The sequence below is a fragment of the Drosophila persimilis genome, unplaced genomic scaffold (assembly GCF_003286085.1).
Source record: "Drosophila persimilis strain 14011-0111.01,24,50 unplaced genomic scaffold, DperRS2 tig00000191-arrow-pilon, whole genome shotgun sequence".
Lineage (NCBI taxonomy): Eukaryota > Metazoa > Arthropoda > Insecta > Diptera > Drosophilidae > Drosophila > Drosophila persimilis.
Genome location: NW_020825298.1, coordinates 6,866,742 through 6,892,478, shown reverse-complemented (window position 1 = coordinate 6,892,478; position 25,737 = coordinate 6,866,742). Strand labels below are relative to the sequence as shown.

Here is a 25,737-nt window from a genome sequence, read left to right as displayed (position 1 = left end):
TATTGGTTTGGAAAAGCAAAAGAAAAGCAGTGGGGAATATGTTGTATTGTATTGCATACTTTTGGTTTATTTAAATCGAAATAAAGTCAAAATAAATTCAATTCCTTCTCAAAACAACATAAATAGTCATCCCCTGTATCGAATACCTGGTCTCCCTGTCATCGACTAGCTTCTAAGCCAAAAATTACACTTATTCAAGCAAATGCATAAGCTGAAGGTATACGACATGTGATATGAATATTTGTATAATTCGACGATTGAAATCAGTAGACAAAAGTTAATGTTCAACTTTTGGTTCATATTTAGGTCACAATTTGTTCAAATTTCATGTTATCGATCTCAAAGCAACACTGAAACTGTGCCCCATGCCTCAGAGAATCTATCGATGCTCTGCTCCTTCAACAGTCTCTCTCTCTCTCTCTAACGAAACCCTATTTCCAATCTGCTGTTCTAACCAATAAATAAAACTTGAACACAATTTAATAAAAGGTCCTCTAAACAATAAAAAGAATGAAAGGCTTTCAATAAACCCCACTTTTATTTAAAGAAGCTTTTGCTGTTGCTGTTGCTTTGGCCTCAGCTTTGTTGCTTGTAGCCCGACCTCAAGTTGCCGCCGCCTTCAGAATTCATTAACAGCCACATTCCACATTTGCCAAAGTCGCAGACAGACTTCTTATCCGCACATCTGTGGTTGCTAAGGTGAGCTATAAATGAGGTTAGCCCCCGAATGGGGTATAAATAAGCGCCCTAGCACACACGCCATGTACACAGATACAGATACAGATACAGATACAGATACAGATACAGACACAGACAGCCACATGCTGGGAGCAGTGGGAGGTCATATCATGGACCCTCCACCGACTGGGCATTGCATTTTTAGACTCAATTACTCAAACAACAACAAAAGCAACAAAAAGAAAAGCAAAAACAACCTGTTGGCATTTGTGTGCTTGCCCTTTGGCAGGCCCCCACCCCCACCCCCCACTCTTTTGGCTCCATTTCTTAACCCTCACGTGCCCCTTTATTAACCGTTTCAGCGTTCAATTTGCCACAGTCTGAATGAACTCTTAAAAGTGCCCTGACATTTCACTGGGGGTCACGTGGCTCGTGCGAACCCTCCCCCCTCCCCCCCTGGATAGGGGTCGTCCTTATTTATTCGAAACTCTCTGTGTCGCTCTCTCTCTCTCTCTCTGTCTCGTTCTCTATTCCTATCTCCCTCCTCGAGTCGGGTACCAAGCAACAGTTGACGTAATTTGCAGGTAATATGTGGGGCCTGGCCTGTTGCTTCTGTTTTTTCCCTCCACCGCAGACATTGACCAGAAAGGAAACGCTACTCCATTTCTTGCTCTTCATCTTCAGGTTTTTCTTCTCGTTTTCGTTCTCTCTTGTGGCGGCACTGAGAAAAAAAATATGAAGAATATAGAAAAATATAGAAAAATAAAGAAAAATATAGAAAAATATATAGAAAAATATATATAAGTATATAGAAAAATTTAGAAAAATAGTATATTTGACGAACGATGGTTCTCGGGACTATTTGGAATTATTTAGGGTACGTTTTGAGGCCAAATTTTCGTGATAATTTTCTATAGGAAGACTGCTGTGGACTCCGCTGTTACACAGGACACCCCGCAGGTAGCTCTGTTAACACGATTGGAACGGGAAGAACAAGTCGAGAAGTCAAGCATAGCAGCGCGGCAGCGCAGAAGCGGAATAGCAGCAGAATCCAGATCTTGCCGGGAACGGCCTCTGTTAAGAGCAGCGCTGGCACTCCTGTTAGCTGTCAACAGTGCTGTCTCTTCTGTTAAGGGCTGACAGCGCTACCACTTCGTTTAAGTATTAACAGCGCCGGACTCCTGTTAAGTACCAACAGCGCTGGTCCCCAGTTAAGTGTTAACAGCGTTAGAAGTCCTGTTAAGTAAGAACAGTGCTCGCCACCTTAAAGTGCTAACAGCGCTGTTGTGTGCTTAGAGCGCTGTCATTCCTGTTAAGTGTTAACAGCGCTGGGACTTCTTTTATGTATTAACAGCGTTGGCACTCCTGTTAAGTGTTAACAGCGCTCTGGTGCCAGCTCGCTCTCGCTTTCGCTCTCTCGTGTGTTTTGGTGCGCTCTTGCGATCCACACGGCGTTCACCGTTTAAGGAGAATTTAAGCTAGTTGGAATCCATCCACCTACGCCACAATCTGCCGTCTTTCTTATGCCTTTGCACATTTAAATATCCACGAAAATATTAGACCTCTTATTTTCTACATTTTGCGGACTGAATGAATTCTAGTTCATTTAAGGATTATTATTATTTTATAAATAAAATACACAAAAAAAAAAAAATATCTCTTTCAAAGGGTCTTAAGCCCTTATTTAATTATTTTATTTTACTAAATTTTTGTTTAAATTAGTTATAGAAACCAGGAATTATGCGTTAAATATAAAGAACCTCTGTAAACCCATTTTCTTTCAGTGTGGGTGTGTTTCCTGCACAAACGATCCAATCGAGTCAGATATTGATTTATGGTATCATTCATGGTGCGCTTGTCATTCAAACCATGCCTCAATGGAGTGTAATATAAAACACTCACTTTGTCAAGCACAAAAGAGTAAAATATATAGGCAAAAGAGAGAGAGAGATAGAGAGAGAGAGAGAGCGAATGGAACGAGTAAGAAATCAATTAAATTTGACACTTTTTCTATGCCCGAACAGAATGAGAAATTAATTAAATCTCCTTGCCCCCTGCCTCCGCCTCCGCCTCCTCTTGTCTGCCATGTCCTGTCTTCTGTGTCAAGTAAATTGATTGGAACCAAACCGAAATGCAATTTTAAACCAAGCCTCCCTCGGGCCCGAACATTTCCATGGCTCGAAAAGGACCAAAAGCGGGGACAAAGAAGGAGAAACATATTTCTGCACACATTTCCTTTGCACTAAACGTGATTGAAAGCGGAAATTGCTTCATGTTCTTTTTTCACTGCATCTCTCAGCCTCTCCCCCGCCTCTCCCCCGCCTCTCCCCCGCCTCTTCCCCGCCTCCCTGTTGGACTGCCTTTCTTCTCTCGTTTCTGGCTTCCGTTTGATGGCCGCAAACTGTGCAACTGTGCCGCCAGAGTCTGACTGACTGATGACTGGCAAATCGTGTTTTTCAATTGACATTTGCTAGAAATTGTGTTAGTGACCTCCGGCGCCGCCCAGGAGCGCCGCCAGCCCTCCTTCGACATCCTTCGCGTTGAGCCCAAAGTGTTGGATGATGCGATTATCGCAACGGGGCTCAACAGACGCTTTCGATGGCTGTCTGTCGGTCGGTCGGTCGGTCGCTCCTTGGTGTCCCTTCGATTTCCACCCATTTTCAAGCCAATGCCTTTGGTCACGGGTACTCTGGAAATGTGTTGTGGGTTGATTCGAACTGGGGAGACGATTGGAAACGGGAGTTAAAGGTCTTGGATAGGTTGGATCACTAAGGCCTATATAGGAACACATGATGTGAATTTTAACGTCTAGTTATTCACATAATGTGTTTTTTTTATAGGCTTTTGTGATCCCTTTAAGATTCAGACCTATCTAAGAGACGCGAAGGATAGATAAATATTATTTAAAAAATATTAAACAAACGAAGAACTTAACACACAACAGTATAAAACTCTGTCGTCTGTTTAAAATAAAATATTTATTTAAAAGTGTGTCATTTATGCACTTAAAAGTTCGTTAAGTATTTGATACCAATATCGTAGGTTTAGGCTAACCCGGACGGCCTTCAATGGGGCCTCGCAGAGGCTAGTAGGGCCTTTGGTTATCCGTTTAGGGGCTCTGAACAGTCGCTGGAGTGCTTATGAGGCTTGAGAGTCCTCGAGTATCGAAGTGTTTCAAGAAATAGTTCCCTGGACCTCCTCTTGGAGGTATCTTCCAGTGAAGCCAGGACCGGGGCGCTCAGGCATCATCTCCTTGCCCCTGAGAGATCCGGGCAGTTGCAGAATAGATGTTCCAGGGTTTCGATGGCCTCAGGTGTCTACTACTATTATATGTGCCAAAAATATCCTCTTCTTCAATCTCCAATCTTCGATCTTCCATCATTTTTTCGTTCACTTTTATAGAGTATTCGCTCTTTGACTTTTTCCACAAAAATACTTTTTATAGATAGTTTTAACAAAAAGAAAAACGTACATTCCTGGTGCTACAAAGTTAATGGAATTAAAATTGATGCTCGATAATTGAATCTACGGGGCCACAGGACTACAGGGCTACAGGACGACAGGGCTACGGGGCTATAGGGCTGCGTGCCTGTGGGCCTGCGTGTCCCCTTATGACATGAGGCCCTCGTTCCGCAGAATGGCCGTCATGTCGAACTGCAGCAGGACGATTAAATACGATGTGGCGGCACTCACGGTCTGCAGAAGAGTTTATTGAATGGAAAGTTACCAAAAAAAGGGCGGCAGGCAGAACTTACCGAAAAGATGAACGTGTAGTCGAGGGCGAACAGGCCGATGCCGTTGAACTGGAAATAGCCCTCCCAGTGCAGGAACTGCAGGGTGAACGATTTCATCTTGTTGTAGAAGAGATCGTTGCTCAGCATGAAGGCCGGCTTCTTCTGCATTATCTCGTGGACAATCATGGCCGACTGCTTCGAGTGGTTGTTGGCGTTGCAGCACAGCCGGAGCACGATGTAGGCCACCACCATGGTGGTGAAGCTCCAGATGACATACAAGTACGTCACGTAGTCCAACAGGCGGCTCTTGCCGCTCACAATGAAGTTCACCTTGGTCTCCAGGAAGATGCCGAAAATGCTGACCACAAAGCAGGCAGCCATATAGGGCACGCACTGGGGACCGAATTCCCCGTTCGTTATTACACTGAGCGAAAGGATTTTGTCGTGCAGTTTGAACAGGTCCGGCAGATTGGCCTCGGAAGTGTTTCTGAAGAGGGATTCGAAGATCAGAAATGGATTGAAAGGGTCAAATGGTTGGGATAGAATTTTGTTTACAAGAATCTTTGATATAAGATGTTTTTTTTTTGCATGAACTGGTGAGCGAATCGAATCGCTCGCTTAAAACGGCCTGAACAAAGCATTTTTACTGCGAAAATTTCGGTTTTTTCTTCTCGCTCACTCCCTTACTTGGTTTTCTGGTAGAGGGAACGGGATGGCAAGTGGATAGCCAGCTAAAAAATGGTTTTAAACGACAGAAACATAAACTCTGATTGGTTTACAATATTTCTAATGGGAAAAGAATTCTTTAAATATTCCAGGATGCTGACTGTGACTTTTCTAATAATGTTGAAGCTGTCTTAGGACCAAATCTCGCCTTTAATTTGGTTAAAAATTCAATGCAAAACTGGGTTATGACTAAAAGATTCATCTAAAGTGCCCTCTTAATACTTTTTGTTTGCTCTAATGTTTGTACTAAAGTCTAAACCTTCCAAAACTTTAAATTTTGTAATATTTCAAGCTTTAACTTTTGATTTTTCTTTTTGTTTTGTGGATTTTAATTTGATTAAATTTGAAATTAAGATTGAATCTTCATACTTGCATCTTTCATTCATGGATAAAATCCACTTTTAGTGTCTATTAAATTCCACAAAAATCTATCAGTTCATTTAGAAACAAAATCTACGTTTCACATTTTGGAACAACAAATGTCCCAAATCACGAATCAAACTTTTTGTCAGAAACCCCCACCATTTCTAGTAGTCAAACCTCGTCTCACCCTGTATTCTCGACAATGGTGGCATTGTCATAATCAAAATCGTCCTCGTCCTCGTCATAGCTGCTATCCATTTCGTCCTCCTCGTTCTTTTGTTGGCCCTGCGGTGGTGGAGGCGGTGGAGCGGCCATTTGACGTTTCATTTCGCCGGACAACTTTTGCTCATTGCCAAACGATGGCCCTCTCGAGTCCATGGCCGTGGCGGGCGTTAGGTTCTTCCGCTCCTGCTTCTTGCCCTCGCTCTCGATATCGAACACGGTGAGCGGGGCGTGTCGGTGGCGGGCCTCCTGGTTAATTTTCTCGAACAATGTGTTGATCTGCTCAAAGCGCTGCGAAATGACGGACACATGATAGATGAACTCGCCCTGGATGATACTCCCGGCCAGATAGGGGAAACTCGATACCATAAAGGGGATGAAAGCGTAGTTGCCAAAGGTGCTGCAAGGGTAAGAAAAGGTGAGATGTAAAATAAAGGAATTTTCGGGGGGTTTTCGGTGTTTAAAACCATGATTGGAGGGGCTACAAACGTGCGGAAAGAGGTCTCCAAAATGTATCCCTCAATCTAGTACTAAACTTCAAAGCCAATACCCGAATGGATCCCCTACTTCATATTTACTCACAGATATAGTGCCCTGATATCGTAGTAGAGGGCAAAGGCAAACACACAGAAGAGGAACAGCCAGGTGAAGTGGTAGGCCACACTGTGCTTCACCGCCGTGACCTTTACCCTGTCCATTTCGGCCACATGTCGACACTTCTGTATGACAGCATCGATGGCGTTCAGCCGCTCGTCGAACTGCAGAAAGAAGTCCTTGCGCCGATAGAGACTCATCAGGGTGACGGTCAGATAGAGGAAGGCGCCCAGATGCATGAATAGGTTGTTGCTCAGGCGACACACACTGTTGCAGGCATCCAGGAAGCACAGGCCAAAGGCATGCGTGAGGTTGATGAGAAAGTAGCAGCCCAGATAGAAGACGGGCACCAGCAGCATCATCGCATAGTCGAGTATCACATTGGACTCCGATTGCTGGCGATTCAGCGGAATGAGACCTATGGCCTGTTCAAGAACAGGAGGGTTAAAGAAGGAGGTACTCAAAGAATTGTGGAAGGAAATGGTATTACCATTGAAAACCAGTTCATAATTTGTATCATTTTCTGTTGTTTCTGGGGTATTCCCTGCTCTCAGTGCTCCAAGGTTTCCCTTTCAGCTCACTATTTGTACTGAACTTGTCGGGTTGTCGTTGGTGGCCCCCAAAAGGGTTAATATTTACCTTGTGTACTCTACTCCATCAATTGTTTGGATAATGAAAACGCTACGATGGCTCGCAGGAGTGGGTGGATAATGCGCATATGTTTAAGATAAATATCTTCCGAGTGGCATGGCGCCTAAAATGCTTTTAGCTTATTAAATGTGGACTGTTCCAAGCACTGTGAGAAATATTTGTGGCATCGATCGATTCCCAATGAACTCTAGATGGGATTTGAGATATGTTTGTGGATTTCATGTGCCAATCAATACGGATTCGATTGATTATCATTAGCTTTTCTGGCTTTTAAACCTTAAAATTAAAACCTTTTTTTGTTGTTTTTGTTGTTGGCTTATTTTCTTGTTTAAACCAATCTATTTTTTAAGTGTATTTTCACTTGTATGTGCAATTTATTGATTGATAATATTGCTGGCTCTTGCACACTGGAAAAATTGAAGCTTAATTGTAGGTTTCATGACATTAACTCGTTGATAGCTTAAAACAAGCTAAATAAATTGTATGATCTTTATGATACTATTAAATTTTTTTAACAAAAATAAATAAAACTAAATATTATAAACAAAAATATTATAGAAACATATATACGAAAATATTATCAAAAAATATATAAAAATATTATAAAACAATATTATAAAAAAAATATCATCAAATTTTATACAAAAATATTATCAAAAAAATTATTCAAAAATATTGTAAAAAAATACTATAAAAAATATTATAAAAAAATATTATAAAAAAATATTATCAAAAAATATTATACAAAAATATTTAAAAATGAGATTAAATAAATAAAATATTAAATATTATAACAAAATATTACACAAAAATAGTATCAAAAAATATTATACAAAAATATTATCAAAAAATATTATACAAAAATATTTAAAAATGAGATTAAATAAATAAAATATTAAATATTATAACAAAATATTATACAAAAACTTTTTAAAAATGAGATTAAAACAAACCTTTTACATATATTCGATTTTGTATTTGTCTAGTTATTGAATTAATTAAAGCCTTGAATAAACGCAGCATTCTTTGTCCATAGCTCCAATCCGTACTTTCGAATGAGCTCAAAATTCAATATTTGGCTTGTATTCGAATGCCCTTTGTTTTTATTGTATTATTCACCCATAAAATATATATCTTCTTGATAACATTAGTTGTTTGATTAGTTCCGAGTCTTAATTACTTGCAGAGCCTTGCATTTCCATGCCACTTATTCGAGGGCGTAATTGGTTTTGTTGCTTCCCCACCTACGACGTGTTTATCCAGTTGGTTCTTCTATGCTGTGCGTTCGAGCTGGGAAATCTAATAATTTCCACATATTTTCACCGCATTTTACTTGCTAATTAAACAATTATAAGTTAGTGCCGCCCAACACTAAATTACCAAGTAAGACAACAGTGCCAACAGGATTCCAGCATCCTGCCAACTAGCGCACGACATTCTCGCCTAAGAAAACCAATTAAAAGCAAAGCCTTTTCTTAGGGCTGAAAGAGCCGACTGGGGACTCCCAGCTGGGGAGGGAGGGAGAGGGGCGAAGGACACCCCAACTCCGGAGATGATAAAATGCAAATTTCCCCTGAGTTGAGCACCGGGGCTTTGGGAGGTGTTGGAATGGGCTGCGGCTTGCTTACAACAGTTACAACTATAACGAGGAACGGGAGGACATTTGGACTACAGGATACCCGCTAGTGTCTAGGGAATGATGGGGAGTATACCCCTATTCCGGCCTTAATAATTATCCAACGAATGAGAAGTCGAATCACAGCTCCAGATGTTGTGAAAGGTAGAAACCAAGTGGAGATTTCTTGATACGAAGAGCGGCTACAGAGGCTGATCCTAAAACCCTAATACACCATATACCCTAGTAATCGTATCAGGTAGAACACGACCTGGCCCGCCAGTGCCCAAGTTAAAGGTGTTGGCAGCTGCCTTTTGCCTTTCCTTTAGTTAATAATTAAGTTTGCATCGGAGGCACGCACAAAGCAGCAACTCACGCATCCACATGTTTGCCCATGAGCTGGGGAGTGGGTAGTGGAGAGTGGGGCGAGGGTCTTATAGTTATGCCCGTGCACGCCCAGAGACCACGAACCATATGCCATTCTAGAGATGGACCCCAAAACCGAAAGAAAAGTTTATTTCTAATTTTCCAATTCATCTATGATTGGAATAAAGAACTTTTCACCATCAAAATCAATGTAACCGAAGTTCACGCCCCCCAAAAGGGTTTCACTGACCATCGTTAGCTCGTCGTTATCCAAAGACACGCTCAGTGCTTCTTCGATGAGGACAACGAGTTCTTGAAAGGAAACCGGCTCGCTCTGGTTCCGAATCAGTTCGCTGATGAACTGTCCCGTTTGATTGGAGCTCATGGTGGATCAATGGATTGTTGCTCTAAGATTAATTATGACAAAAAACAGGCTATAGACTATAGAGTTCAGAGTTCTTGTTGGATTTAATACTCACTGAACACAAAATTGAGTTTTCAATTGAAATGTAGACTTTTTACAAAAATTTGATGTGCCCTTTGTGATGTTTAGTTTGTTACTGAAATGGAATGGTGTTTGGAAATGTGTTCCACAGCCTGCCTGCTGACCTGGCATATCATTTGCCGTTGTATTGTGAACGATATCTCGGCTGCTTCGACCGATGTCATGTGAATGGACTTCTAGGATAGCTTTGTTGACTCGTGTTTGAAGTTGGGCGCTTGATATGGGGTATATTCAGGGTCTAAAGCACCAATCAGTACTTTCGGATGAGCGGGTTTTTTAATATTTGGCTTGTAATCGAATGAGAGGCGGAGAAACGAAGCGGCTGTAAGTTCTTTTCCATTTTCTCTGTGTTTCCGGCGCTCTTTTCTCTGTTCGTTGGTCTCGTGCCTTTTGTGGCTTGGGATTCACGCAATTCAGACATGCTCACACGCACATTTTGGGTATCTTGCTTTATTCGTTCATTTCGTCTGTTCTTTCTGGTGTACCGCTTCTTTATTTTCATTTACTCGACGGCCCAAAGGCATTATTCACTGAAAAAATTGATCAAATTCTTTGGTGGTGATAGAAAAGTGAAAAATAGTTTAAAAATTCATAAAAATTTGATCGAGTCGTTTGGGAGAAGTTCCACAAGAATCGGGACACGAGATGTAACGAGTAATAAAGGATATTATGTTATTTTTAATTGCTGAATGGCTTTCCCTATATAATAAACTCCATTGTGCTCCGCACTCCATGTAGATACACGCAACCATCTCTAGCTCCCTCCCCGCCCCGCACAGCAGCTCAAACTCAATGAAACCAAGCTTGTTAATATTTGCCTTTAGAGAGATGACGCTGACGATGGAGACGATGGAGACGATGGCGGCGATGGGGACGTGGCCTTGCCTCCACTAGCATTATCCGCACGGAGCGCCCTATCATTTGAGGCTTTCGCCGGGAAGTCTTTTAAAACGCTGCCGTGGCGCTGCATGTAAATTTGATACCGACATTAGATTAGTTTATTGTTGTGCTCAGTGTGTAGTGATTGTTATTGCCTTGGGCTTGGGTGTCCGCTATAAACACGCCCGGCGATGCAGGAAATTCTCAAAAATCGTACCCAATGCGCTTTATGGGCAGAAAAATCCTTGAGCCGGTCCCTCGTTGGGCTCTTTTTATATTTTTGTGTGTTTGCTCCCTTTGGCGGTATCAATAAAATTGCGGTCATAAAGTGTAACCGTAATGGTCCTCAGCCTCTTCCTTTGGGCTCTGGCCACGCCCCCTCTCCGCCCGTCCACCCGTCCGTCCGTCTCCGGCTGTAAGTCACTCAATCATGTGGCATGGCACACACTTTGCTTTGCTTTGCTTTGCCTTGCTTACAATTTTCTCTCTCTCTCCCTTTCCCTTTCCCTTTTATTTTTATTTATTTTCTCCTCTGGCTTTTCTGGCTTGTAATGAGCTTGTTTGCTCAAGATTTTGGCGCAAAGATTTGCCTAAACGCTTTTCTTTTTCCCTCCTCTTCTCCCATTTCTTTTTTTGGTGCGGACTCAGTAGATGTTAAAGTGGAACATCTTGGCCCTGTTAGAGGGGGGCAAAGAGAGAGGGAGCGGGAGAGTTCGGACCAAAAACTGTGCTAGACCCCCCCGGGGCTTTTGGTGGAGTGTTGAAGTTGTTCTGGCACTTGGGCTATGAAATATACTCGTACTTCTAGGCCTGTCGGAAACAGGAGAAAGGGCCTTACCCAGGAAGGGAGAAGGGAAAAAGTTTGCATTTAATTTTCGCTTAATTTATTTGAAATGGTTTACCAAATCAATCCTTCAAAATACATAGATATAAAATAGCCTCGTACGCGTAAAAATCACACTTGGAAAAAAATCCGACTGCCTCCCTTCGCGAAATCCTGGGTACGTCCTTGAACATAGGTATTTCTTTCCACTTACATTCTATATATGGAAGTTTATGAGTAAATTTATTTCTTTCTATAAGAATTTCATCGTCACCTTTACCTTTGAGAGGAGTTCGATTATAGCAGACTCTTGGGTTAAAGCTTTTATGATTATTGACGGATATAGGAAATTTACAGGGGTGCTAGAGAGTTTTTGATCACCAAAAATATTTTAATGGGTAGCCAGTTGATGGCAAGAATTTATAGGAATAATAATAAGAATCAAAAAGAATAATTGGTCTTAATAATAATAATTATAATCAGTAAAAATAATTATAAGAAATATAAATAATTGTAATAAATAAAAATAATGATAGTACATATTAATAAAAAATAAATAAATAATAAATCAAAATAAATTAATAATAATAAATGAACAATAATAAATGAATAATAATAAATGAATAATAATAAATGAATAATAATAAATGAATAATAATAAATGAATAATAATAAATGAATAATAATAAATATATAATAATTACATCATAAAAATAATAACTAAATCAAATTAATAAAGAAATAAAATTAATAAATAAATAAAAATAATTAATACAAGTAAAAAATAAATAAATAATAATACAAAATATATATTTATAATAAATAAATAATAATATTTAATTATTAATAAAAGAAATAAAATAAATAAGTAATAATAAATTATATCAAGAATCATAGTCTTTCAGGCCAAGAGCCGCTTACTGCCTTATGTATTTTAAACAATTAGCCCCACTCTCTCTGTCACTCTGTTAGTCTTGTTAGCCATGTTGTATGTTTTATCAGGTCCTGCAACACTGCCTTCCATTGCCTTAGATATTAGCTCCATTCGTAGGCTTCCCTCTATAGCGGAAGATGTTCATCTTTCCATTGCTTACTGGAGTAAATCGTTCTGAATGCTAACGCTCTTCACTTACGCACGCATCTGCCTCTGTCCCTTTTTTTTAGCACAATATCCACATCGAAAAAGCTCATTAAAGCCACCTTGAAAGCCACCCAATGAGTCCCCCAATGACTTTAATTTAATGCACGCACGCAGTGCCTCAAACAGTTAGCTTTCCGATAAGCCCCCCTCCCCGTTCCCCCTTCTATGTGCGAGCCAGCCAGCGGCAAGTAAATAAACCCGCACAGACAATCGAGTATCAGAGCCAAAGATAAGTTTTGTCTTGTGTCTAGCTTGGCTTTGCCTTTGGGTTTTGGGGGCAACTTTCCAGGGTTTCCTTTGGCCTCTCTCTTATTTGGCAATTTGTTGTTGCAGCCTCTTCCGGGAGGGGGGCGGGGCGCGTACAAACGGACTGTTAATGACTTTTGGCAGTTCCAGCATTGAGGAAAGTTTATGATAAACAAACACACACATATGTACATCCTTGTACATCCGAGATGCCGTTATCTTGGCCCCAACGTTGCGTCAAAAACTTAACTAGCCAAACAATTATTTCCATCGCTTTTGTTTGTTCTCTCTCTCTCTCTCTCTCTTTCTGTCTTTGGCCTCTGTCTCTTTCGCTCTTTCGGTCGTTCGTTTAGAAGCCAAAAGTGGTCCTTATTGCTTGTTACATAAATATTTCATTAAAAGCCATTCATAACCAGCATTTGGTGTGTTGACAGCCATCTCCAGCCAGCATGGCCCACCACGTGTCCATGGCTAGCAAAAGACAGAGACAGCGACAGCTAGAGAGAGGGAGAGAGAGAGAGAGAGAGCGAGACGGACATGGCCTAAAGAGTGAAAGAGAGTAATCGCTTGGGTTTTCCCCCAAGAGCTTTTCACCACACTGAGGAATCCCTCCGCGTGCCGCTAAATGTCGACATCTTTGTGTAAACATTACGCGGGCGTGCTGCAGCTTCCGTTCGTGCCGCTGCTGCACCATCGCTCCGTGCCACTTCATGCCACGCTCCGCCAAGGCAAAATGTCAAATGCCAAGGATGGGGCAGAGCCACAGTCGCCGTCGCCGTAATGGGGCATGGAGCGGTGGCACGAAATGGTGGAAATTTTAAAGGGGTTTTCAGGAGGTTTGTGCCGTTTGTCATGGCTACGGAAAACGGAAGCTGGCGGCACGAAATCTCTCGTACGCGGACACGCTTGTTGCCATTGTGTCGAGGTCGAGGGAACACAGAACGCCAAAGATAGTCGGGCAGTCCAAGAGATACGGGGTACAATCAGCTATGGACTACCGCGCCAAAGAGACTAAAGGACTACTTGGTCAAAGAGAATCCTTTCATTGATGGACGGACTCACACCTGAAATTGTGAAAGCTGAGCATCAATACACCTTTGACTTTATATCTGAGGAGTTGATTTAATGTTATTTTCTTTCACTGAAGTTCTTTCAATGCCCATAACACCGGTTCCTTCCTAACTTTCAACTAACTTTAGTTGACAATTTTCCATACTAAAACCAGAAAAGGAATCACGAAAGCATCCCCTATGCTATCCTACCTATACAGGGAAATGACAAATGACAAGCCATCTCGACATTTCCTGGACACCAAAGTCAGAAACAGAAACAGAGCATCAATATCCATCGTCCACGGCCAAACTGTATCAGGATTGATGTTGATTTTGTAGATTCTTGGACGTAATTCCTTCAGGTGCAACCATGAACAATGTTGAGCTACTGAGAATTTTCAGCAGCGTACGTTTGCGATCTGTTTAATGAAAACTCAATGATTGTTTGGCTTAATATGGTTTATTGTGGGTTTTTTTTTTTGGTATGCACTGCGTTACAGAGTCGAAGGGGCAGCGAAAGGTTCGTGTGAGGTTTACGACGAGAACACGATGAGAGCTCTGTTGGATGATTAGCGTCGATTGAAGACAGCGTCGGATTCGGAGAGAATAAATTCTAGGGCAGGCGGGAGGAAGCCGAATATCCCGCGCCCGAAAGCCAAAGCCGAAAGCGCGACGGATCGAGGAAGCGATTGGGAAGGCGAAAGAAAGAATGAAAGAAAGACGCGAGAGAACGGCTCCATAGGCCGCTGCCGTGCGGGAGCATATGTATGTATGTATGTATGTATGTAGTATGTGTGTATGTATGTAGATTACAATATGTTGCTGTGGGCATTATAACAGTGCAAACCACAAACAATAGGAATAGGAATTTACTTTACTGCTGAACCACTGACTATAATCTATGGACTATTGGCCAAATATTAGGCTGCGCAACCCAAAAAAAAACAACATATTAATAATATTTATACAATAAATTAAAGCTATAAAATGGCAACCTGAATACCCTATTTTTCTGGCTATAACTGTTGATTGTAACTTGGAATTTATACCTTTAATATTGTAAAATATCAGACAACATACAGTGCTGGACTTAAGTGTTGTCACAGCAATACATATTCAGTGTAAAGGTGTTATAAGGGGCGAACTACTAGAAAAATACATAGCAATTTTAATAAAAAAAAAAAATTTAGTCCAATAAATTCATCAATTCTCTATAAGATGGCTAATTTGTATATGCATTATTTATTGTATTATTTTGCATTATTTATTGCTTTATTTTGCATAATTTATTGCTTTATTTTGAATTATTTATTGCTTTATTTTGCATTATTTATTGCATTATTTTGAATTATTTATTGCATTATTTTTAATTATTTATTGCATTATTTTGCATTATTTTTTAAAATTTTGTAAACGAAAAGTGTTCTAATCACATCATAGAATCGAAGGTCTAGTTACTGGGACTCTAAGCACCACTCAGACCTCTTAGATTTAATAGTGCATATTATTTTTTAATTTTGAAATAAATAAATAAATATCATGCAATTTTTCTTAGTCTAAAATTGTATAAAAAAAATCTTGAAAATACGGAAATATTTCCCCTACCACCCAAGACACAAACCAAAAGATTTTCCTCTCCAGCTAAAAGTATGCTTCGCTTTTTGGGTCCAAAATCTGAGCGGAGGGAGTGATGTGACGGCAGTCCGTCAGTCGTCGTTCGTTGGATCAATCGGTTTCTGATCGGATCGCATTGATTTTCGTGCATCGAAGAACAAAAGACACCTTCGCAGTGGCTTTCGAGGTGTGCGCGGATCTCCGCCTAGTCGCCCGTCAAGCGTTCAGCGCATCGGTTGTCAAATGCCGCCTCGGCACTCGAATTATGTCAGAGCCACGGGATAACAGTAGCAATAACAATAACGGTGAAAATAATAACGGCAAGGATGTGAGGCTCCTGTTGCTGGCAGAAACATCCGCGGATGGCGGTGCCCGGGCCCGGGCCCCCCTCCAGAAGATTTTCATTGATGACCTGACAAAGGCGGGGGGGCCGAAGCGACAGCGTGTTTGGCGTGTGCCCTGGTTTATATTGCTGATGTGCTTTATGCAGGTTCGATTCTGATGCAGCTGCTGCCGCTCTACTTTCTACCTCTCCCCCCCCCCCCCCCCCCCATTGTATGGCACAACGTGGCGTATGAGTGATGTGCCTGTGTGTGTTTTTCGCTTTTGATTGGATTTTGCAATTCATAAAATCATTTTGTTTCGGATTCGTTTGCATACAGTGATTGCAGATACATTCTCCCTTTCACGCCGATAAGAAAAGCGACAGTTGCCGGAATCGGTGAATCGGAGAAACGGAGCCTCTCTCTTTGAATGTTTACGGCCGATAAGACCACCGCCGTATATATAGTACTGTGTGCCGAATATTTAGTACAATAATTCTATATAAATCCTTGTTTATATTAGCCGCCGATTCGATTCAATTTAAACAAACAAATTCGTTTGTTTTTGTTTTGTGTGCGAGTGCCAGTGAGCTCCATAAATTATGGCATTGAAAATTCATGCGAATTTCCATTAGCTGGAAAACTGCTCACTGGTTTATCTATGAAATGAAGTGTTTATTTGCGGTTTATTTGCGGTTTTGTTAGATGGAAAAATTTGGGTTTATTTTATGGCAGGCAAATAAAAGATTTGATTCTTTATTTATGCTGTTTCGAGGGGTCCAAAGAACTTAGGAGAGTCCGAGCCGACGCTTTTGATTACTGAATGAATGGGGGTTTCTTATAAACAGACTGTGGCTTCTTTTGCTTGTTTCAAACGCCTGGAAGTTTGCTTTTCTGGGGCTCCAAACCTCTCCAAAGACGTGCCTGGCCACTCCTCAGCAACTCCGCATCGAATTACTCCCTGCACTGCCTGTTGGCTCCCACCCAAAGTCCCACAAGTGTGACCCATTTGGCGACACAGAGCCACTTATTAATTGATAGCTTATTGCAGCTCTTGAAATGTGCGCTGATTACGCGCAGAAATGCTGGGCCCAACCCACAACTCCGTTGCATGTTGCACAATCCGTATTGCCTTTTTAGCCATCGATCGAATGTCGCAACTGCAACTCTGGCATTTGTCATATTTGGCCTGCTGCTGCATGTGTTCCACCGATTTGGTGTCGCCGCCGCTTTTGCGGCGTTGTGGCCGCTGTCAAGTCATGCGGCGCTCATTGTGCGGCATCTTAGCACTCGCACTGCATCTCGACACTTGGCCGCTGGAGCGAAAGTGACAGCGATTGTCGGTCGGCATTAGCAGCCATGACACTGATCTACAAAGATGGGGTTTGTTTCGAGATGCAAATACCCGTGGGGATATGGCAATCTTTTTTGCTAAGGAATTGGTTTGGATTGGAATCGATTTTTTGGGTGTTGTTTTTTGTTCTAAAAACAATTATTACAATTGCTACAATTATAGAGAAAATTATTTTAAAAAATTGTAAAAAAATTATACAAAAATTATAAATAATTAATACAAAATTATAAAAAAATTATACAAAATTATGAAAAAATTAAAAAAAAAAATAAAAAAAATTATACAAAAATTAAACAAAAATTTTATTAACAAATTATAAAAAATTATACAAAATTATACAAAATTATACAAAATTATACAAAAATAATAAAAAAAAAAGTATAAAAAGTATAACAAATTATAAAAAAATTCTAATAAAATGTTACAAAATTTATAATAAAAATTATAGAGAAAATTGGAAAAAAAAAATTACATACAAATTTAAAATTGTAATAATAAAATATATAGGTATCAATTTCATATGAAACCCTTTCCAATGCTTTCGAAATCCTTGTTTTATTTCAATTCTCTTGAGTCTTTAGATCTTTTAACCACCTGGATCAGATCACACTGATGTCGCTTTCGATCAGTGGCCCTATCAGAACTAGGATTTTGGATTACGATTCATAGACTTCTTTAGGCCCACAGGAGACGCCCAACCCTTGCACCGTTTGTAAGGCTATCTCCGAGAATGGAGTAGAAGAGGAGTGGAATAGCAGTAGACTAGAAATAGGAGTAGGAATGGAATGGAATGGAATAGCTCTATTCGATATATTCTTACTGGAGAAAGGACTTCCACTCAAATAAATGTTCAGCTACTAGTATTCGAAGACTACTGATTTTATTTAGTACAAATTTGCGGCTATTTTACATTTTCTGATGCCTACAATTGTTTACCACATCATGGATGTCATCATCTTTATTTATGGATATATACTGCTGCCTATTGAGCATCTTAGCGCCTTATGGCCCAATATTTACTCAGGTTTATTAGTAGAAATTATTATTAGTAAAAATCGTTGCCATTTTCATGTGCCGACAACCTTCTTTCGCTGTGCAGTGCCGTGCAGTGCCGTGTAATTAATGTCACCTAATCCCTCTGCTCTTTCTCTTTCTCTCCTCCCATTTCGATCAGATATCTCTGCATCTGATTGCCAATGAGTGCATGCAAAGAAGACTGATCTACAAGCCGGAATGGAGTCACGAGTACTGGCGGCTCCTCACCTACATGCTGCTCCACGCCGACGCCTGGCACTTGACGCTCAACATTTGTCTCCAGGTGAGCATTGGGGGTCCCCCCAACCCCCCCAACCCCCCCAACCCCCCCGTCGACACTCTAATGGGTAAATGCCTTTCCAGTGCTTCATTGGAATGTGCCTAGAACTGGAGCAGGGTCACTGGCGTCTGGCGGCGGTCTATTTGGCGGGCGGTCTGGCCGGTGCCTTGGCCAATGCCTGGCTGCAGCCCCATCTGCTGCTTTTGGGTGCATCCGCCGGGGTCTATGCCATGCTCTTCAGTCATGTGCCGCACCTGGTTCTGGTCAGTCGACTGTGAAAATGTAATTTAACTTTCAACTGATTTACCCCTCCCCCACCACCACCCCCCCCCCCCTCCCTTTTGGTTGAATAGAACTTCCCCCATTTGTCGCACCGCTTTGCCCGCATCGCCGCTCTGCTGATCTTGTTCCTCAGCGACGTGGCCTTCACCGCCTTTCACTTTCGCCAGAACCACAATCGCAATCCGCGCATCAGCCTGGAGGCGCATCTGGGCGGAGGCGTGGCCGGCCTGCTGTGCGGCTTTGTCGTCTATCGACGTGTGCAGAAATCCATCTATCTGTAGTCTCAATTAGTTGTATCTTCCATTGCTGTTGTTATTAATATTCTAGGCAAGCCGACCACCGGATTGCAAATTCCATAAATAATTACTCCACATTTGGGGCTGTCTGCCACACGCCACAGTGTTTATTTATTTTTTGTATGGTATTTATGAATAAACATTTATTTTACACCTCCTGTGGGGGGGCGGACTATGTTTTATGTCCCCTAATTGGCTTACAAATTGTTAACTGAATGGCTTTGAAATTTAATTAATTTATTACTCATCAAAAGGCCTCTGGCTTTTGGCTAATTGTTGGCCTCTGTAAGCCTTTTTTTTTGTGGCAGTTTGGAATTTATGTAATCACAAATTTGTTCCAATTTATTCGGTAAAACATTTAATGAATATTTATTGTTTGAAAATCGAATTTTATTTCTTGGTCACAGACGATTCACAAGTAGATTGAATGCATTCAAAGCACTGTAGAAGTGGCTATTGAATCACAAAATATAATCTATTTGCTGCCTATAAATTGCATTGCAATTACCTTTTCCATTGATTCACATCGTTTTGTAGTACTTTGAAAAATGTGTCACAGAAGTTTTCCGTCGATTTACACACGTGAAAAAGTTCATTTTTGTTGCAGAACGAAGCAGAGACGCATAAAAACAATGTGCAGTGATTACACCCGCTTGACATTTGTCAGACTTTTGATACAGCTCTTTTTTTGGGAAAGCCACAAACGAATCATGGCCTGGACAGGGGCCTTGCATCCCCTGCAGACGAGTATAAGTAATTATCTGATGCAGAATTACTCATTTTAATGATTCATTTTAAATTATTTCGATTTGCTGTTGAAAGAGAACGTAGCTATGCTTTTCAGTGCTTTAAAATAGTTGGAATTTTGTCATAATTCAGGGAAATAGAGGTTTCTCGCTAAGACTAGTGCGTCCTAGTGGTTCTATGTAAAGAATGATTGCTATTTTTTGCTGTTCAACGCACAAATGGAACCATCTCTGAAGCCATATTCTAGAGGTATTTTATGGTATATTCTTGGTCCGCCTAAAACTAGACCTTCTATGAAATTTTAAGCAAACTTTTTTGAACAATAAGTCTACTTGAAGGAGGCCACTTGGGAGAAAGGACACATAGTGATTCGACCATAAAAATCAAATATAATTCTATGAACACGTGTGCTATGCAGGCAGAAGGTATCCTCCTCGTCCTTTTCTTAGCGTTGGTCTTGGTTTAAAATTGCCATATATGCTCTTAGATATTGGCAGGTTTCTATGGTTCATATTTATGATTGACAAACAGAGACAGAGAGTTGTTTTCTATTATTTAAGAAGGTTTAATTTCCGATAGAATTTATCTACCATTCCGAACAAACATTAAGCTCCGACTGACTCTTTCCAGGGAAAGGACAACTTAATAGTCGGCCTATTAATCCCTCATTCGTTACAATAAAGTGCAAAGGTTTCGAAAATACGCGCGAAGAATATATATTCTATAACTTAAAGCGGGGAAAATTAATCCAATAACCCTATATATATCCGTGTTTGCAGTAATCTGAGTTTACAAATATTCTATCCAGTCCTATGATTGGTTCTTCGACCTCAAGGCAAGCCCTTCTTTACTCAGCCTCGGGTACTCCGTCTGCTGCATAAACAAGCGATCCACTCCCTAAGGATTTCAAAAGTAATAACTTTCTTTAATTAATTTTATTTTATCTGTATTTATTTATTTATTGATTTATTTATTTATGGATTTATTTACTTCTAAGTTTATTATATAAATGCCATGCTGTAGATGTAGTTTAAAAATTAGTTATAGCTTAAGGATTTCTATAGATAGATGTAGATTATTGTATAGGTATATATTTGTATAATACAATTTAGTAGTTAGGCTCTTAGGCTACCCCTTAACTAGTTACAGGCTAGGGATTAGCATAAATCTTACGAATCTGAAACGTTACGGCTATACACTCAAGGGACAGGAGGGTTTCCCATTAAACCTTCAAACTTTTACTCTTCTAAGCTTCTAAATTACGTTGTAAATTAACAGTCTAGTGGGCCACACTTGACCCCCACTTCGGTGCACTTGCACTCCAGGCACTGGCTGGATAATTCGACGATAATCCGACCGACGCGATACATGCGGCCATAAATGTTGCAACCCGCCAGTTTCAGCATGCCCAGGGGATCCGCCATGTGGCTCTCATCGCTGCTGCCCCGCTCCCTGTCCCGCTCCCTCTCCCTCTCCCTCTCTCTGTTCACTGAGCGGGGAGCTTCCTCTGTGGCGGTTGTTGTGGTTGTTGTTGTTGTTGTTGAACTTGGGGCATGCTGGTAATGGTGGAATTGCTGCTCCGGTGGCTCGACCTGCTGCTGTTGCAATCTGTGCGGTCTTACCTCATAGCTGGTGTCCATGAACGGTAATTTGTCGAATGGTGAATTTAAAAACGGATGCATAGTGCTTGTTCCTGTGGTTCCTGTAGTTCCAGTACTTCCCATCGTTGTTGTTGATGTTGTTGTGGCTCTCGCAGTCGTTGTTGTGGGTGACACTCGTGTGGCTCCCCCTCCCCCTCCCCCTCCCCCTGGTTTGTTGACCAACGTTCGACGGGTGGCTGTTTGGACTTTGGTTCTACTTGGCCCCGGATTGCGTCTATTGCCCGTCGATTGTTTGGTTTTCGTTTTACTGTTGCCTTTTTTGGCCGGGGCACGTGTCGACGTTGTTGTGGTCGTTGTGGCACTTGTCGTTGAACTGCTGTTAGTCGTTGTTGGGGCTGTTGTTGTAGTCGTTGTTGGGGCTGTTGTTGTGGTTGTTGTTGTCGGTGGTGGACTCTTCTCGGGCATCTGCTTAAAGGGCGGCACTGTGCTGCCAGCTGCTTGGGGCAGTTCCATGCCCAACAGCTCATCCAAGAGCTTATCTAATTTATTGATTTCGAATTTATCTATGAGCGGTATTTGCTTTTCCGTTGGGGCCGAGAAGGCCGAGGCGCTTGTCGAGTTGCTGACGCTGTACGTGACGCTCTCAATGTGCTCTTCAATTGGCTGCTTGTTCGCCTTATCCTCGATTAGTGTATCCAGATTGGGCGGCGGTTCGGTGTGAATCACATCCTTGAAGGGGTCCGGCGTGGTGATTTCTGTGGACAAACCAAACAAATTTCGAGGAATTTTCTCTTAGAATGGAGGTCAAGTTTCATACCTATCGAGGAAGTATCGTTGCCTGGCATAGATATATCGATTACGTGCTGCGTCACGTGATAACTATCGGGCAGGCCACCGCTTAGGACACTCGAGGAGGAGGTGACATGCTCCTGCAGGACCTCCCCGTCGATCACCAGCGGTTCCTTGGGCATGAAGCCGCCCTCCGTCTCGGTGGGCGGCGAGAAGCCACTGTGGACTGGCGGCACCACCACCTGCTGCGCCTGCTGTTGCTGCTGCTGATCAAAGTCGAACTTCACGTAGGCCGCACTGCCCTGGTACTGCCCGCCCACATGGACCACGGGCTCGGGGGCGGGCTCGGCGGCGGGCACCTCCACATTGAACTTGTACTTGTAGGCGGCCTGGTCGGGATCGGGCTGCGAGTACAGGGCCACCAAATCGTCGGCCGCGGCGGTGACGCCCAACGGCGGCTGATAGAAGCCGCTCTGGGGCACTGTTTCCACCGCATCCGTGGGCAGGAAGGGTATGATCTTCAGATTGGGCAGACTGGGCGGCAATGTGGGCTCCCCATTGGAGTCCAGGGGTTCGGCCTCCAGAATTGTGGGATTCGTTTTGATCACCAAAGGCTTCGAGGTGCTCGTGATGTACGGCTTTGGCTTGGGCTTCGGTTTGGGCTTTGATTTGGATTTGTTGGTGGTTCTCAATGTTGTTGTGGGTCTTTCGGTTGTTGTTGTTGTTGTTGTGGTGGTGGTGCTGCTGGTGGTTGTTGGAGTCGTTTTGGGCGCCACTGTGGTTGTCTTTCTGGTGGTTTTGGGCCTCGGTTTGGCTGTTGTCGGCTTTGGTGTGGTTCTAATTGTTGTCGTCTTGGTTGTCGGCTGTCTTGTGGTGGTGCTGGTGGTTGTGCCGACCCTGTGGGTCACCAGCATGGGTGGCGTCACGGTGAGATTCGCCAGCTTCGAGTTGATTCGATTGTGGGTCAGTTTGTGGCTCGGCAAAGGACGGAACATGGGCGCTGGTCGATCAGTGGGTGCTCTCATTGTGGTTGTGGTGGTGGTGGTGGTGCTAATGCTGGTGGTGTCATTGCTGGACTCCTCCAGCATCCCCGATAGACCATCCATGAAGGCATTCAGCAGGCTGGCTTCATCCTTGGGGGGTGGATTCATTTCCTGGCTCGGTGTTGGCCAAATACCCGCATTGGCCAGGCCAATGTGCTGGGCCTCGGCTGGCAGCTCCCCCACCGCAATGCCGCCGTTGTCCAGCTGCTCGTCAAAGTCGTCGGCGATCCGTTTGATGCCGTTGTTCATCGTCGCCGTGGACTCTTCGGTGCCGGCCTCTGCGTACGCCTCGGTGATGGGCGGCAGCTCCTCCTCGTCGGGTCCCAGGAGGATGTCCATCCAGGAGAGCGTGTTCTTCGTGGTCGTCGACTCGGGCTGGGGCACAGGCTCTGTGCTGGGACCCAGCAGCAGGTCGAGGAAGCTCAGGGAGGTCGTGCTGCTGACCTCCTCGGCGGTGGGCTCCTCCCGGGTCGTGGGCTGGGGGGCGGGTGTGGCCTTAATGCCCACCAGATCGAGGTTGTTGGCCAGCATTTGGTTGTTGTTGCCGTCGATGAACTCGAGGCCCTCGCGCAGCGTGTCCAGGATGCTCTTCTCGCTGCTGGCCTCCAGGGGATTGCCGGCAGGCGCTCGCGTCGGATGCCTGTCGTGCGGGTAGCGCTCGGCCATGGAGTTCTGGGGTATTATCGCCGCATTGGCCACCGCCTCCACCTGCTGCTCCTCCTTGCCGAAGAGCATGTTGTACAGGTTGAACTGGCGGGAGTTGTGCGACCGGCGGTAGTCCCGCTGGCTGCCGCAGTCGTAGCTGGAGGGACAGCACTGGCCCTTGGGCACCACCGGTATGCAGTTCTTCAGCGCCGGCGAGCACTTCTTGGGGGCACAGCGCCGCGTGCCCCGTATGCAGAAGCAAATGTCGCACGGCCTGTCCACGTCCGAGCGCATCTTCTGGCCCTCCGCGTAGAACTGGGCGCCGACGGTGCAGCCCCGATTCCGCTGCAGGCGCTGCGACATCCGCTGGAAGTGCTTGTTGGTGGTCTTCCGGTAGCGCACCTCCTGCGAGGACTTGCCGGAGGTCTTGCTGCTGCAATCGTAGCGCACGGGACAGCAGGCGGAGTCCACGAAGATCGGCTTGCAGCCGTCGAGGGGCAGCATGCACTTGGGCTTGACGCACTTCTCGGTGCCGCCTGGAATGTATAATCAGAATGAAGAGTATTTATAGAGGTATTTGCCTTGATTTTCTTACCTATGCAATAGCAGTAGCTGCAGAGGTTCGACGAGGACATTGCCGAGCCCGACTTGTACACAGTTCCATTCTTAACGCAGACTGAAACGAACACGGAAATACATCTTAGAGGTTCCTCCTGTCTTATGGCTAGCCTTCCACTCACCAAACAAATCCGTATCCGAATCATCGGAACGTCTTTGCAGCATATTATCGTTGACCACCCGATCGATGGACTCCCTCTCGTAGTGATCCAAGTAGGCGATGATGCGCCGCTTGGTGGGTATCTTGTAGAAGGCGTCCAGCCGCGCGCAGGACAGATACGGACAGCAGCTGCTCTTCTTTTGGACCACCACACAGCCCCTGGGCGGGGGCATGGGCATCTCGGGGCAGACCTTGAGGCGGCACACGAGGGTCTTGCGATTGCACTGGCAGCTCAGGCATTTCTCCATGCTGGGCACCACCGACTTGTCGGCGAACCAAGTGCCATTGTGGTGGCAGCCTGCAGAGACAAAGGGAGTTATGGGGTTTTTTGTTAGGAATTTATAGATTATTTGGAGAAGTTTTAAGGCGAAGGCCTTTATAAGAGTCACCGAAAATCTATTTTGGATCAAGGGGTTCTTGGTGGCCCCTAAAATGCGGTCCAAAGAGTCTGTGGCTTCTCTTTAGAGGCTGATTTGGTGGCAGGCGGATTATCCCCATGCCTTTGGGTGCCATATGCCTTGGGAATGCACCGAAATATCTAGAGAATACGCTGATTGTGGAGCCAATATCCAAGGGTAAGCACATCTAACTATTGCTTGGGAAAACCGTCCCCCTTTTGTCAGGGGTTCCAAGCCATAAAGGAAAGGCTTCAGAGGCTGCCTTGGAGGCTGTACTTCACTGCAATTCCCTCCCCTGCAAAGAACCTACCAAAAACCACATTTTCCCTGATATTTTTCCGATCAAAAGCAAGTGTTTTGCCCCCCTGTACTCCTCCGAGTGCTAATGTGTACGTTCCACTCCCATAATAAACCCGTGTATCTTCGAAATGATCCGCTACTTTGCCACTCCAAGGCCGAGAAGGCCGAGAAGGCCCCCAATGCCATACATTTCACAGACATTACGGCCCGCTGTTCCCGATCGATGCCACGACTCACCTGTATTCGGTGTGATGAATGCATCCAGCTGTGCGGGCCAGAGGAAAAGCACTGCCGCCGATAAGATGCTGACTAAGCGCAGCGTCATCTTCGTCTCCATGGGTCGAATGCCTCGCGTTACCGTTGCCTCAGCGTCCAAGAAGAGCATGAATAATGCAACAGAACCGAACCGACTTTGGGCTCGGCTTTGGGACTGGGTTGGGGTTTGGGTTTGGGTTTGGGTTTGGGGGATAGCTCAAGCTAAGCTTCCCAGTGGGCACCCCTCCTTCTCCTTCTCCTTCTTCTACTTCTGGCGGTGGCAGGGCAGCTCCAACTTGTCTGGCTCTGGCTCTGGCTCGGAGTCCAACTCCAAGTCTAATGCGTTAAATGTGTGTCACGCAGCGGCAACTTTCGAATGACAACGCGACCAGGGGACCATAG

At 43.6% G+C, this 25,737-nt stretch overlaps 3 protein-coding genes across 3 annotated transcripts; 1 reads left to right on the top strand and 2 right to left on the bottom strand.

The window, feature by feature from the left end:
• Window positions 1-4,287: 4,287 nt before the first annotated feature.
• Window positions 4,288-6,837, bottom strand: LOC6589543 (gustatory and pheromone receptor 33a). Its single transcript, XM_026988968.1, has 5 exons — window positions 6,808-6,837; window positions 6,306-6,742; window positions 5,689-6,123; window positions 4,434-4,899; window positions 4,288-4,374 (listed from the first exon to the last, which is right to left on the bottom strand). The coding sequence occupies exons 1-5, from the start codon at window positions 6,835-6,837 to the stop codon at window positions 4,288-4,290; spliced, it is 1,455 nt and encodes a 484-aa protein (XP_026844769.1).
• An 8,593-nt stretch (window positions 6,838-15,430) lies between these two features.
• Window positions 15,431-18,875, top strand: LOC6589544 (protein rhomboid). The gene is made up of 4 exons (XM_026988857.1): window positions 15,431-15,699; window positions 18,061-18,204; window positions 18,285-18,464; window positions 18,555-18,875. The coding sequence occupies exons 1-4, from the start codon at window positions 15,475-15,477 to the stop codon at window positions 18,762-18,764; spliced, it is 759 nt and encodes a 252-aa protein (XP_026844658.1). The 5' UTR covers window positions 15,431-15,474; the 3' UTR covers window positions 18,765-18,875.
• Window positions 18,876-20,785: 1,910 nt separating this feature from the next.
• Window positions 20,786-25,497, bottom strand: LOC6589546 (mucin-5AC). The gene is made up of 5 exons (XM_002015038.2): window positions 25,318-25,497; window positions 24,345-24,680; window positions 24,200-24,280; window positions 21,945-24,140; window positions 20,786-21,882 (listed from the first exon to the last, which is right to left on the bottom strand). The coding sequence occupies exons 1-5, from the start codon at window positions 25,463-25,465 to the stop codon at window positions 20,798-20,800; spliced, it is 3,846 nt and encodes a 1,281-aa protein (XP_002015074.2). The 5' UTR covers window positions 25,466-25,497; the 3' UTR covers window positions 20,786-20,797.
• Window positions 25,498-25,737: the final 240 nt, after the last annotated feature.